Genomic DNA, 15,015 nt, shown 5'->3' with positions numbered 1-15,015 from the left:
GTCCCTATGCTAGGTATAGTGTAAGACAAGTAAGTAAATATATGTGTACATAAGTTAAAAGTTTACAATATTCCATACAGCATTAAAGAGGCCATGTAAAGGTAGATAAACTTATACCAAACCCACAGACAATCAAATAAACCTATTATTATCTGATATAATGGACAATGAAATATTTATAGCTATATAGGTCAAGGAACTAGCCCATCTCAACTGCCATTCCTTTTTTACTTTCAGGCTATCCTTCCTCCTTCTTTTTTATTAAAAATCAACAACAAAAAAACTTCTGAGTATTTTCTCTGTTTTTCTTTTCAAAGCATCAAAATCAGTGGAGACAAACCAGAGCCTATTCTGGTTACATCCACCTCAGAAATCCCCAAACCTAAGTATCTGGCAACAGCTTGCAGAAGAGCCATACAAACTACTCCTGGTGGGGAAAGAAGTCATCGACCTACTAGCAGCTCCTGTGCTGACAAAGCCCCGACAAAGGAGATTATACGTGGTCATAACAGCCACATGGATATGCCTTTTGCAGCTGACACATCAGTCCCCGGATTCTCACACTGTGTCTGCTGTATGCCCTGGCAAAGCTCACTCTGAGGACACCGTGGAGAACTGGAGCCATGTTTTCCTGCAGGAAAGGAACAATAGTTCCTTCCCTCATCTCCACATTTAATAACTCCACATTGTACAGTGAAATCCTTGGCAAGGTAAGAAAGAAATCAAGCCTGGAAGCCAGGGACAGCTGCTGTCACTGGAAGGGATTCGTGACTGTCTCTTGCCCTTCTCTCTCCTCCTCAGTGCACTTTTGCTCCCCCTTAGTTTTTCTATCGTATACATCTTTTATTGTTTTCTAAATATAGACTTGCTAAAACCTCAGTGGAAAGATCGTCTATTGAAACCAGAGTGATAGCAAGTAATGTGTCTGCAAATCGCAAAACAAATAGAGGGTACACTCAGCACTTTTGCTTCTGCTGCACAAAAGAACCCAAATAAGGCTCCTGGAAACATGGGTTGAGTAATCAAGTCTTTTTCCTGGATGTACAACCGCACAGCTTTGGGAGATAACGAATTCAGCTCGTGTAACTGTATACTCATCTAGAAGAGCAAAAGGAAGCATAGAAAGCGAGAAAAGGAGAGCTGGCCAAACTTTTAACTGCTTGCCCTCCTTCTGCACCTGCCATGACTCGCAAGCATAATATCATGTCCCCGCTGGCCACCTGTTCTGAATTCTGAGACCCCAAGACACCCATTGCCCTTGGAATTAAAGAATTACAAATGGAATTTTTGTACCTGCAAATTAAAAAAAAAAAAAGATAAGTGAGAGAACTTAGAAAAGATCCCTTGCAATGTTTCTATCACCCTTGTCAGGCTGTTTTCTGCCCCTGGTGAATGCTAACCAGACATATGAGTAAGGGCTCCTGAGGACCATTTGCTTGTTTTACTGAAATTAATTTTGGTTCCTACAGATTAACCATAAAGACATGCATTGGCTGCAGGTGTGCCAAAGCCAGCGTTAGGAGCAAACCCAGCAAATTTTGTGGAGATGGCTAATGACTCCAGCAAAATTAATTTAAATTGAAATAGGATAAGAACATATGGAAAGAATCAATCATTCCCCATTTTGAGCGAATATTATTTTAGTATGCATAGATTTCTGATATAATTTTCTTTCTTTCCCTTAAGGGCTGGGATGTACTCACACACTAAGTCTTCTTGCAAAAGAAAAGATTTTCTTTTTTCCCCAGGAAAGAGGAGATATGTGTTTCATAAATCTTTTTCCTTGTCTAATGCCGAAACATACATCTGGGGCTTCACAGATGCTGATAAAAGCCCTTACAGAAAACACAACTCTGTTCTCCGGGTAATTATGCAATCCTAGTGGCTGGACACTGGCTCTGGCTTCCATTTAGAATAAGATCTGGGCCCACTTATTATGCATGTCCACATTAACTGGACGATTTATAGAATTTAAATGTGAAATGAGGAGAAAGCAGAGAGGCAATGGCAATAGAATGGAAAATATAAAAGAAAAATATTTTTCAAGTGTTTGGAAAGAAATGACTACATTAACAAAAATCCCACAGCCACATGTTCACACGCTTGTACTCCCATTTCATGTGCAAAGCCATCTCCAAAGTTTGGCTCCAGTTTTTCTGGAGGAGAATAAGACAGAAGTAGACACACCCATTTTAAACGGTGGGTTCCCAGAGCAGGACACCAGTGTAGTCCCTTCTTCTCCACAGACATTCTTCTAATACTATTTATAGTTTATGTACCTAAGTTATTTATACCTTATTCCAGAAAATATTTACGGTAACGTTATTGATATAAATCCACATCAAACACAGATATTTACTGATATTTATTTAATGATAATTATTCATTCTTTATTCAACAAGTATGGATTAAGATTCTGTTCCGCACCAGGTATTGTGTTAGGTACAGGGTAGGGGAGGATACATAGAAGAATGAAGACTAGTTCCTGGCCTTGAGGACCACATAATTCAGGGATGAAACTGCCACATAACCTCCTAAATTTAAATATAGCAAATTCGTTCATGCAAAAATGATCTACTGATTTTTTTCCCCTCTTTTTACTTTGGATTTATTTTCACATGTATTTATTGGACATCTATTATGTGGCAGGCAGTATGCTAGGAATTGGGGATATAAATTTGGATACAAAAATCGAAAGAAGAATTTCAAAACAACATTCCACAATTCTAGGGACAGCAGATGAGAAGTCAGAAGACATCTATTTGTAATATTGTGCCAGTGGAGGTGGAGAAGAGAATTCAGAAAATTAAAAAAAAAAAATCATTCCTATGTGGCTTTGGAAGAGATCCTAACTTTTGTGGAAAGCAGGGAAATAGGAAGTGGTGACGAACTAATGACTGTCTAATTCAATTTTCCTTAGGCTCATGTTATCACTAATCTCTGTTCCCTGAGCATTCATCAGCTGGGGACAGGGTGGGGATGGGAGGTTGGTGTCAAAGATTAAATCCAGATTCCAGTAGTCGGGTTTCAAACTTTAATTGTACAAAACTCACAAAAGAGATCATCTGGAATTGCGGATGGTAGGGAAAGAAAGGGGACACGAGGTAGCCAGGAAAGGAAGTCCTTAAGAGAAAAGGCAAGCTGGAGGAGAGTAAAATAAAAGACAAAGTCAGATAGTAACAGACCAAAAGAACAGCACTCTTCTTCCAGCCTTGCTGACTAGAATCCTGGTGTAAGCACTTAACCAAGTAATCAGTTTATGTGCTCCATCTGCCTAGCTAATCCCTAGGGGGCTGTGACTACGTTCTGGTCATCCGTATCTCTAAATCTCAGCAGGGTGCCTGGCCCAGAGTTGGCCTTCAGTAAGTGCTGGTTAAGTAGATAAGAAAATGAATCAAGTGAAGGAGAGGACAGAAATAAGTTCAACATGCATACGTATTCTGTGCACAGGAGGCTTTAGCTGCATCCTATAAGTTTTGGTAAGTTGTATCTTCATTTTCATCCATCTCAAAATAGTTTCTGATTCCTTCTTTGACCCACTGATTATGTAGGTGCATACTGTTTAATTTCCACATACGTGTGAGTTTCCCAGATTTTTCCATAGGAAAATGATACTGTAAACTGCCCTAGTCTGGGAGGCCCAAGAAGAACACCATTTGGAGAGGACATGAGTGTACAGATTAGAAAAAGCACGAGATTTCCTGGTAACCTCTGCTCAGGATGAACTTATCGATATAAACCTGCCCTTCAGCTCTCCACCCAGAGAACACAGATGTGTTCAGCAAGTGAATATTCTTCCAAAATATAGATGAAATATATGTCCAATCACACATGATCCCAGACACGGAAAGGCGTGGCACATAGCACAATCAGGATTCCAGGCAGGCCATAGAGCATCATGGTTAGGAGCTTAGGTTCAAATTCCTATTCTGCCATGTTTTTGGCTGTATGATCTTGGGAAAGGTGTTAATTTCTCTAGGTTTCAATTTCCTCCTTTGTAAAATGGGGATAATAATAGTACCTATCCCATAAGGTTATTGTAGTAATAATAATAATCACATAAAACACAGCACCATAGGAAGCTTTCAATAAATGTTAGCAGGTATTACTGTTAGCACTTTGGGGCCTGGAGTCTGAAGCTTTCAATATCAAATATGCTGCTGTATGTGTGCCCCCCTGAATAAAGGAACTGGAGCCATCCTTCCTGAGTTTGAATCCCTGCTCTCCCACATAATAGCTATTTGACCTTTATCAGATTACTTAACCTTTCTGTGCCTCAGTGTCCTCATTTCTAAAAGCAGGGTCAAAAAGACCTGCACAAGGTTATTCTGAGTAGATGAATTAATATAGGCAAAGCTCTTACAGTAGTGCCCTTCCCATGCTAAGTAGCCAGTCCCTGCAATGATGAGACTTAAATTTTTATTAAGGCAACAGACAAAAACCAATAAAGAGACAATTAAAAGTTACAAATTGTGGTAAGTGCTATGAAGGCAGTAAAATAAGTCTGAAATAGAGAATGCGGAGGGACACCTAATTAAGCTATCAAATGGTCAGGGAAGCCCTTCCTGAGGAGTAAACATTTGAGCTGACAGTTAAAGGAGGAAAGGACTGAGGAACATTCTAATCTCAACCTTGCCAAGAACTGAAGGAAAAGCCTCTTAGGCATAGGGAACAGAAGAAGCAAAGGCCAGAAGTGTATTTCAAATTGAATTCCTAACAATATCGGCAATCGTCACATTCCTTAACATATCATGTCTATGTATCTTGTTTATATCAGAAGCATGCTGTAAAATGATGTAACATGATGAGACATGAGGACATGTGCCAAATTCACATGCCTGATCCTTGCTGGGCACTTCCTTGAGCTATGCACGTGTGTTACTTCCTTGAGCTATGCACGTAGATCTGAATTTTTATAAGAGATTAATGCAGACCTAAGCCTTCTTAATTCATGATCATTTAAGACATTCAAATAAAAGTACAGAAGAGGCAGGAGGATTCTTATTTTTAGGCTTGCACAAAAACAAATTCACCTGGAAGCACAAGTTGATGATGACTTGTTTCCAGTGTGGTCACAATTTTGATATGGAACACGTGTGTGTGTGTGTGTGTGTGGGTGTGTGTGCATGTTGTGTTTTAGCAGAGTCTTTTAAATAGTTAGGAAATATATATATTTAAGACAAAGGAAGAAATGTCTATGGAACCCCTAATTTCACTAAACTCAGTGTCACAGACAGTTTGAAAAATACTGTTGCAAAAATATCCCAGGTGGGAAAAAATTAATTTATCACTGTCCTCCATTCTCTCCCCATTGGCTACTTTTATTTCATTCATTCATTTAACATATTTATTGAGCTCTGTGCTAGTTATTCTTCAACTTCTGCCCCCTCCTGCTCTAATCTATTTATTCTCCACTTTACTCTGCACTGCTTAGGGCCCTGGGAGGCACATCAATCAGGGTCCCTTGCCCTTAGACTTTTGGTTCCCTACAGCTGGTGGGAGCAGAGCAGAGATCAAAGGTGAGTTCTCTCCCTGCTTGGTTCCTGGTTCTGGCAGTGACTGGGTCCCTCTGTAACTAGAACTGCTGCTAGGTGATCCTCTACGGCACCTCCAGTGCTCATCAACTCTAGTAACATCATTTCCTCCCCTTCTTTTTTAGACTGTTAACTGCTCCCCTCTGTTGCTAGTGTCTTGGTGCTTCAGCTTCCTTTGTGGATTGCTTTAACCACACTTCTGTGAATTGTCCCTTCATTAACATCACTTCAAAATCTAAACTGAGTATATCTTCTTTTTCCTGCTAAGACTCTGACTTGAACAAGCCTCTGCTATGTTCTAGACCAGTCCTGTCCAATTGAAATATAATTTTAAGCTTTTTACTAGTAAAAAGAAACAGATACAATTAATTTTAATAATATATTTTAACTCATATTCAAAACATTATCATTTTAATGTGTAATCAATATAAAAACTTAGGAGATATTTTACATTCTCTTATTCATATGACAAAACCCGATGTGTATTTTACATGTCTCAATTTGAACTAGCCACATTTCAAATGCTCAATAGCCACATGTGGCTGGTGGCTACCTTACAGGATAGTGCAGTTCTAGATACTGTGTTGGGGCTGGAGATACAGAGAGGAAAGATCTTATCTCTCCCATCATGGAGTGGATGCTCCAGTAAAAAATATGGACAAGCAGACCATTACAAAATAATGTAGTAAATGCATAATCAGTGCCATGCGTAAGATGCTATGGAAGCAGAGCTCTCTCTACCTGTGGGGTTTAGGGAGAGAAGATAATAGGGAACACCTGAGTGGGTCCTGAACACTGATTAGGATTCCGCCAAGGAAAGGAGAGTGGAGAGAGCAATGCAAGCGGATAAAGAGTCCTCACCTTTCCATCTGCCCTAGCTACGTCAGGCCTTTTGGACTACACCTGAAATGGACATCCTGACCACTTAGAGTACAGTTGAATCTTCCTAGTTATTCTGGTACAAATTTGGATAGATCTCTGTAGTCTTAGGCTTTGGGATGAAAAGTTTTCAAAGGAAACTCAACTAGGCGATAATGGGGAGGGTGCTGGTGAGATATGTGTGTGAGAATGCCTATAAACAGACACATTGAGAGAACCTGGATCCATTTTCCAAGGTAACGAAAATCTGGCCACTGATTGGCTTAGTTGGTTCAGGTTCCTGGGCACAGAGCCCAGTTTTATTTTCCTTATCTCATCTGTTGCCCTTGCTATTCTATAAGTGTTGTCACTGGACAGATATTAAAACTCACTGTTCCTATCTTTTGGAGATGCTTCTTTGTTGTTGTTTGTTGTTCATTTATTCTCCTTATATGAGCCTCATTTCTTCAGCGGTTCTGAGGACTTAAGGCTCAACATCAACATCCCCAAAGTCTGTGTCTCATATGAAAACCCTACTGCCTTTAGCCAAATATATCTGTCTTTTCCCATTTCAAATGCAGACTCCCTTTAGGGCAGCTCAAAAAGTTCCTACTTCCTATCTGAGAGGCGCTGCTGGTTCTCTGCCCTTTGAAGAGAGGATATAACTTAAGTGACAATAAGGAATGGTCACATCTTTTCTGCCTCAATTCACCTTCGCAGCATACTTCATCAGATGTTTCTGGAAGACTCACCTGACTCTCCTGAATCCCCCAACTTGTTTTCTAGAATAAAAGTACTTCACACAGGGCTTCCCTGGTGGCACAGTGGTTGAGAATCTGCCTGCTAATGCAGGGGACACGGGTTTGTGCCCTGGTCTGGGAGGATCCCACATGCCGCGGAGCAGCGAGGCCCATGAGCCATGGCCGCTGAGCCTGCGCGTCTGGAGCCTGTGTTCCGCAACAAGAGAGGCCGCGATAGTGAGAGGCCCACGCACAGCGATGACGAGTGGCCCCCGCTTGCCACAACTAGAGAAAGCCCTCGCATAGAAACGAAGACCCGACACAGCAAAAATAAATTAATTAATTAATAAACTCCTACCCCCAACATCTTCTTTAAAAAAAAAAAAAGTACTTCACACATATAACAATAACAAAATAGAGCTGCTCACCTTTCAAGCCTAGGGCCTTGTGCGAGGTTCCTCTGATCCTGTTTAGAAGGTCATAAAGTACGCTGCAGATCTCTTTGGGTAATTTCACAGTGCTTAATGGCTGGTGAGGATTTTTAAGGATACCCAAACAGTAATGAGAGAGGAAAGGAGGATAACTATTCTTAGATACTAAAAAAGAAGTATGTGCTTAACTCAGACAAACATTCTGGAGCCTTTCTGTATGAGCAGAGCTCTGATTTCCAAGAGGTTGGAGAGCTATGGCTGTTTACATCCTTTGTCTGCAGCCGTCAGATGGTATATACACTGCAGCCTTATTTTCCTTGTCTCCTTCTTAAGTCAACCATAAATCATTTTCGATGCCGAGCTTTCCACAAAAATTCCCTGTGGTTTCATTCGGTCTCACACTCCAACTATCACGTTGCGATTTCCACTGGCAATAATGTCAGCATCTGTTCTTCATATCAGCACTATTTGCAAATACTTTGAGACCAAGTCCTGATTACTACTCAAAAGTTCAACTTCTGTTTTCTCAGAGCCAAAACACATACTGTATTATCCAGTTTAAATAGTTTCCAATCCTCGTCTGGGCAGCGGGCTTTTTCAGTTCCTCCCACTACTCATATTACTATTTTTAAATTTCTCTTTATCCTTTTCTTTCAATTCATTCACTGTATAGACGATTAACTTGGGTCTTGAACATGGCTAACTTTGCTCTTCTGAGCTCCCTATATCCCTTCTGAATTCCCCCCCTAAGGATTTCTTCCATCCATGCTGATGTGGACTCTGAGTTCTCTTACTCCCAAAGGCAATTTATTTATCGATGCCACCTTTTTGTTTTTCCTGAGTGGTCTAAGTCAGATCTCAGTGTGCCAGAAATCAGGCAACGATTGCACACAAAGAGTCAATTACTCTTAAAGAGAAATTTCCATGGCTTACATCTGGCTATCTTTCATCTCTCTGGCTTAAAACCTCCACAGTTTTGTTTATTTGCAATGTGCATGTATTTACATGGTTTGTTTTTGGTTTTGGTTTTATAAGTGAGTGTATGTATGTGGTTTGGTTTTGCTTCTGGCTTTGTTTATTTGTTATTTTTCTAAATGACTTGGTTGAACAGTTCTTCAAGTGAGCTGGGCGTGCCATTCTAGGCACTGTCTGCAATAAACATTTTTATGAGCTACCCCTTTTGCATAGACACTGTGTTTCTGGATTTGTGAGAAAGTATGGACTCATATGCTTGTGTGTGTGTACACATACACATGCAAAATACAGAAATTAAAACAAGAAATGGGAAGCTACCTTACCAAACCCAGTAGACTGAAGGACTTACATCTATATTATATAAAAAGGTCTTCTATAAGTTAATCAAAGATAGGTATGCATTTATACAAGAACTAGAAAAAATCATATAAATTATAAAGAAAATCACTAATATATTATTAGGTAACTAATACCAGTGCTACTACTAGCTCTAATTCTAACTTTTTTTTGAAGGCCCTCCATGTGTCAGGTACTCTTCTATATGCTTTACATTTAGAAATCCATTTAATCCAACAATAACTCTATAGATAGGCACTATTATTAGTCTGTTTACAAATGAGAAAACAGAGAGTCACAGAGAGGTTAGGTGACTCATCCACGGTTGCACAGCCAGATAAATGGAAAAAGGGACAATGAGAAAATTCACAGAAGATAAAATGCAATCACAAATGGAAAAGTGTTCAAGATTGCCAGTAATCAAAGAAATGTACATTGACAGTAAGTATCCTTTCATACTACACCTTTGATGAGGCTGTGGTTAAACTGTCACTCTCAGATATAGTGAAAACAATGTAAATCATTGTAAGTTTTTAGGAAATCTGTTTGTCAGTACTTATAAACAACTGTAAAGAGACTCTCTTGAACTCAGTAATCACATCCCTAGAATTTATTCTTTGAAAGTTATTCAAAAGAAGACTCATATGAATAAAGTTTGCTGCAGCATTTTTATATTATCAAATATTAAAAGCAATCTAAATTTATAAATACAGAAATACTTAAGTAAGCTATGGTACATCAATGAAATGGAATATTATGTAGCCATTTAAACTATAATTATGAGTGATAATGATAATATAAAAACGTTAGATAATGTTAAGTAAGGTAAGTCAAATATAAAATTTGACCTATTTGTAATTATATAAAATTATGTATACATATGCTCAAGAACCAGAATGGAGCATAAAATGAAAACACTTGCAAATGTTAGGATGGCAAAAATTTTTTTTCCTATTTTTAATTGCCTTTATTTCTGTTATTTCCCATATGATGGCAAAACCAGGAGTTGGGACAGAATAGAAGATGCTGTCTTTGCCTTTTGATAATATATAATTTAGCTGAGAATTTATAGAATCATTGACTTTTTAGAGCTGAAAGGGACCTTATCGGACTCTTTGTTCAACTCCCTGATTTTACAAATAAATACTCTGAGGCAGAAAAAGATTGACTTGCTCAATTGCTCATATTTAATTAGGAGCTAGAAATTACAAACCCAAAATGGCTCACAATCATTTAGGGTACATTTGTTGCAGAGAAATTAAGTTATTAGGACCCTATCTTGAAATATATTATATCCATAAAAATGACTATTTTACTAATTCTACTTTCTTATCTGCATTATCAACTGCCTCCTTTCGCACCTGAAATAAGCTTTATGCCAAAGCAAGAGCTCTAATTCTTGACTGTATGGTACACATCATGCATATTTTTGGCATTTCAAAGAATGTCAAAATATTTATCAAGAAGATGAGTATTTCAATAACAATACGGAAGCTGCTAGTCATTTTCCTCTGATGGTAACAGCAGGAATTCAATTAAGATTTGATAAAACAAATTGAATTTCACTTTAAAGTATTTTAAAAAATGTTTTCTAACACTGACTAAAAATCTATTTAAACCTCTTAAAAACTAATTTTTGGGATAGGGGCTTCCCTGGTGGCACAGTGGTTAAGAATCCACCTGCCAATGCAGGGGACACAGGTTCAAGCCCTGGTCTTGGAAGATCCCACATGCCGCAGAGCAACTAAGCCCACACGCCCCAAGTACTGAGGCTGTGCTCTAGAGCCCACGAGCCACAACTACTGAGCCCACGTGCCACAACTACTGAAACCCGCGCGCCTAGAGCCTGTGCTCCACAACGAAGAGAAGCCACCACAATGGGAAACCCGCGCACCGCAACGAAGAGTAGCCCCTGCTCGCCGCAACTAGAGAAAGCCCACATGCAGCAATGAACACCCAACGTAGCCAGAAAAAAAAAAAAAAAAACCCCACTAATTTCTGGGATAAAAATGAAGAATATAGGTGAATATATAAATGTTTACACAGGCCTTGTAAAGAGGCTCCCATCTACTCACGCATGATCACAAAAGAAAAAACATGTCTTCAGGAAAAGTAAGACCCACTTGGCAGGTGAAGTTCTCTACTCGTAAACCCATTTAGATTATGATCAATTCTGGCTGGGCTCCTCTGAAAGGACAAATGAAAAAGAAAAAACACGGGAAGAGGCTAAAGAAATTTTGGAAGTTGCAGATTGGTGTGGTGATACTAAAGTTGTTCTAGTGCATGTGTGTTGGGGCCGTTACGTCATGCCCCCATGGCTGATTTGCAAGAAGTGTGTATAAGGACAACTTGAGGTCCTCACTGCTGGGATTCTAGCATGCCTGGGCAGAGTGCACTAGTACAGTGAGTTTCCTGGGGCATCAACCAAATAGCACCAGCAGCCAAAGTGATAGTTTTTGTTTTTGTTTTGCGGTACGCGGGCCTCTCACTGTTGTGGCCTCTCCCGTTGTGGAGCACAGGCTCCGGACGCGCAGGCTCAGCGGCCATGGCTCACGGGCCCAGCCGCTCCGCGGCATGTGGGATCTTCCCGGACCGGGGCAGAAACCCGCGTCCCCTGCATCGGCAGGCGAACTCTCAACCACTGCGCCACCAGGGAAGCCCAGCCAAAGTGATAGTAACAGCTGCTCCCACCAGTACCCTGTACCTGAGCCCTCGGCAGCAGCAGGAAGCAGCACCAGCTTTGGGCGCTGGGACAGGAGCATGGGCTGGGTGGAAAGCCCTGGACGCCATTTGATAGAAGAGAGCTGTTGAGACACTCTAAGGACTGAGGAAAAAGATAATAAGACACAGATAAGGAATAAGAGAGGAAGACTTTTAAGTAGAAATTGCTTATACATACAATCGATAGGTTTTTTTTTGTTTTCTGATATGTATTTTATTAATCTCTCGTTCTCTCTCTCTCCTCCTCCGTGCCTCTCTCTCCCCTCACTATATTTCTTTTTTTGTCCCAGGAAGTTAAGAGATTTGATATACTAAGAAGACCTTTCCTGAGTATATAATCTGTAGTTTCAAGTTAATATTCATATATGTAGGTTCAAAACCTATTCAGATTTAACTATCTGACTCTACTTTTTTACAACTCCAAATCAGTTCAAAATCCATGGAATTCTATGTGATAGTTTCCTTTAAGTCATACCCTCAATGGTCCTCCACCCTGGCTAAGTATCAAAGTCTCTGAGAGAATCACAAACAAACACCAATTCCCAGGGCCCCCGTGGATGGATAAAATCAGAATCAGGTGGTGGGACCTGAAGCATCAAAACGTGTTAAGAGCTTCCAGGTGCTTCTAATGAACAGCCAAGGTCGTGAGATCCATTGCTCCAACAGGAGTTAGAAGCTTTCTAGAACAATTCTAGTTTCAATATGCATATGAATTACCGGGGGATCTTGTTAAAATGCAGATCCTGATTTAAAACGTCTGGGATGGGGACTGAGCTGAATTTCTAACAACCTCCCTGGTGATGCTGATGCTGCAAACCACCTTTGAGTACAGAAAGGATCTAGGATAATTAGGTCCAGAATAGAGTGGGCAGAGATAAGCAACTAACAAAATAATAAACTTTTTAAATAAAAAAGAGCAAAACAGAAAGTGTGTATAGCCTCATTTTATATGACCGAAACTTTTAACTTGGTCACAGATTCTAAAGAATCTAGATAGTCTCTAAAGTCAAGGAAATATTGAAATTGGTAGCACGGACCTTCCTATATTGCCTCCTACCTCCCAGGTTTGCCATGTGTGTCATATTTGTGACACCCCTTAAGACCAAGCCTTAGGGACCACAGTTGGAAGGGATATTTGGATTGAAATAGCAGGGAAGCCAAGGTAATAGGTAAGAAGATGAGCATGAACTCTGAAGGGAGATGTAAGAATCAGAAAAAGGGAAATGAACTTTTTTGTCCAAAGGCAGGAGGCAGAGAGCTGGAGTAAATGCAGTGCCTAGAATTCCAACTAAGACCCTCAACAAATGCTGGGGTGGTTTTTTTCTGTTGCGCCAGCACACTGTGTGGGGGGAGTCAAATGTAACACATTTGCTTTAGGTCCTCTCCATTTACCCATCACTCCCAAGCACAAGGGTTGGTGGAAGGTCTGAAACTTTTCCACGTCTGCTTGGTGAAGGGTTTGATGGTACATTCTTAGTGGTGGGTGTTATGAGAAGGTACTATGGTGGTGGGAGCCCAGGATCTCTTGTACTTAAGCCCTCTCTCCTGGGAGTGGGCAATGAGAGTGTATGCAAAATGCCAGGCTGAGGCCAAGTGGGCTGGGCATAGTGAAGACTGGTGGAAGGAAGGGTGGTGTGTATGGAACGTAGACGGGAAGGGCTGAGAGCTAGAGACAGAAGGCAGCAAGTTCATGATTTGGGAAGGCCAGGCTGAACACCAGGGCTAGTTTTTGTTTTTTAACTGTGGTAAAAATACACATAACACAAAACTTACCATCTTAACCTTTTTTAGTGTACAGCTCAGTGGCACTAAATACATTCACACTGTGTTACCATCACCACCATCCATCCACACAACTCTTTTCATCTTGTAAAACTAAAACCCTGGCAACCCCAGTCTACTTTCTGTCTCTATGAATCTGAATACGTTGTCATATTCCAAGAAATCATTGCTAAATTCAATGTCATGAAGCTTTTCTGTCTCTATGAATTACATGTACCTGTAAGTGGAATCATACCTTGTCCTTTTGTGACTAGCTTATTTCGACTACCATAATGTCCTCAAGGTTCATCTATGTTGTTATAGCATGTGTCAGAATTTCCTTCCTTTTAAAGACTGAATAATATCACTTTGTATGTATATACCATGTTTTGCTTACCCATTCGTGTGCTGATGAACACTTGGGTTGCTTCTACCTTTTGGTTATTATGAATGCTGCTATAAACGTATATGTACAAATACCTCTTTGGGTCCCCACTTTTTAACTCTTTTGGATATATATATAGAAGTGGGATTGTTGGGTTACATGGTAATTCTACTTTTAATTTTTTGAGGAACCACCATACTGTTTCCCATAGGCACTGCACCATTTTACATTCCTACCAACAGGGCACAAGGGTTCCAATTTCTCCACATTCTTGCCAACAGTTATTTTCTGTTTTTTGATAGTGCCATCCTAATAGGTGTGAGGTGCTTTGCAACTGTGGTTTCGATTAGTGATGCTGAACATCTTTTCATGTGCTTACTGGCCATTTGTAATATCTTCTTTAGAGAAACATCTGTTTAAGTCCTTGGCTCTTTTTTTTTTTTTTTTTTTCGGTACGCGTGCCTCTCACTGCTGTGGCCTCTCCCGTTGCGGAGCACAGGTTCTGGACGCGCAGGCCCAGCGGCCATGGCTCACGGGCCCAGCCGCTCCATGGCATGTGAGATCTTCCTGGATCGGGGCACGAACCCGTGTCCCCTGCATCAGTAGGCGGACTCTCAACCACTGCACCACCAGGGAATACCCTTGGCTCATTTTTTAATCGATTTTTTTGTTGTTGAGCTGTAGGAGTTCTTCATATATTCTGGCCATTAACCCCTTATCAAATATATGATTTGCATATATTTTCTCCTGTTCTGTGGGTTGCCTTTTCACTCTGCTGATTCTTTTTATTTTGGGGGGGGGGGTAGGAGTTCATTTATTTATTTATTTATTTTTGCTGTGTTGGTTCTTCGTTTCTGTGTGAGGGCTCTCTCTAGTTGTGGCAAGCGGGGGCCACTCTTCATCGCAGTGCACGGGCCTCTCACTATCGCCGCCTCTCCTGTTGCAGAGCACAGGCTCCAGACGCGCAGGCTCAGTAGTTGTGGCTCAAGGGCCTAGTTGCTCCGTGGCATGTGGGATCCTCCCAGACCAGGGCTTGAACCCGTGTCCCCTGCATTAGCAGGCAGATTCTCAACCACTGCGCCACCAGGGAAGCCCCTGCTGATTATCTTTTGATGTACAAAAGTTTTACATTTTAATGTATTCCAATTTACCTTTTTGTTGTTGTTGCCTGTGCTGCCTGTGTTGCTGCCTGTGCTTTCTTATTCCAAGAAATCATTGCTAAATCCAATGTCATGAAGCTTTTCCCTTATGTTTTCCTCTAAGAATTTTAGTTT

The 15,015-nt window shown here is 40.6% G+C and overlaps 1 protein-coding gene across 5 annotated transcripts in view; it reads right to left on the bottom strand.

Annotated features, from left to right (window-relative positions):
- The window catches only part of METTL8 (methyltransferase 8, tRNA N3-cytidine), a 123,290-nt gene that overhangs the window by 48,203 nt on the left and 60,072 nt on the right, over nt 1-15,015 (bottom strand). For 2 of the 5 annotated variants that reach the window (XM_073807582.1, XM_073807581.1), the window contains exon 10: nt 11,579-11,698. The exons of 2 other annotated variants lie outside the window; for them this stretch is intronic. In XM_073807582.1, coding sequence (XP_073663683.1) covers nt 11,579-11,698 — 120 coding nt within the window. Of the gene's footprint in view, nt 1-7,560; nt 7,661-11,578; nt 11,699-15,015 lie in introns of all 5 variants that reach the window. One more of the 5 variants, XM_073807583.1, reaches the window with a different exon arrangement.

This window comes from Tursiops truncatus, chromosome 7, assembly GCF_011762595.2.
Source record: "Tursiops truncatus isolate mTurTru1 chromosome 7, mTurTru1.mat.Y, whole genome shotgun sequence".
NCBI lineage: Eukaryota > Metazoa > Chordata > Mammalia > Artiodactyla > Delphinidae > Tursiops > Tursiops truncatus.
Note: the sequence above shows the minus strand (reverse complement) of the source record. Positions and strands in the feature narration are given on the sequence as shown.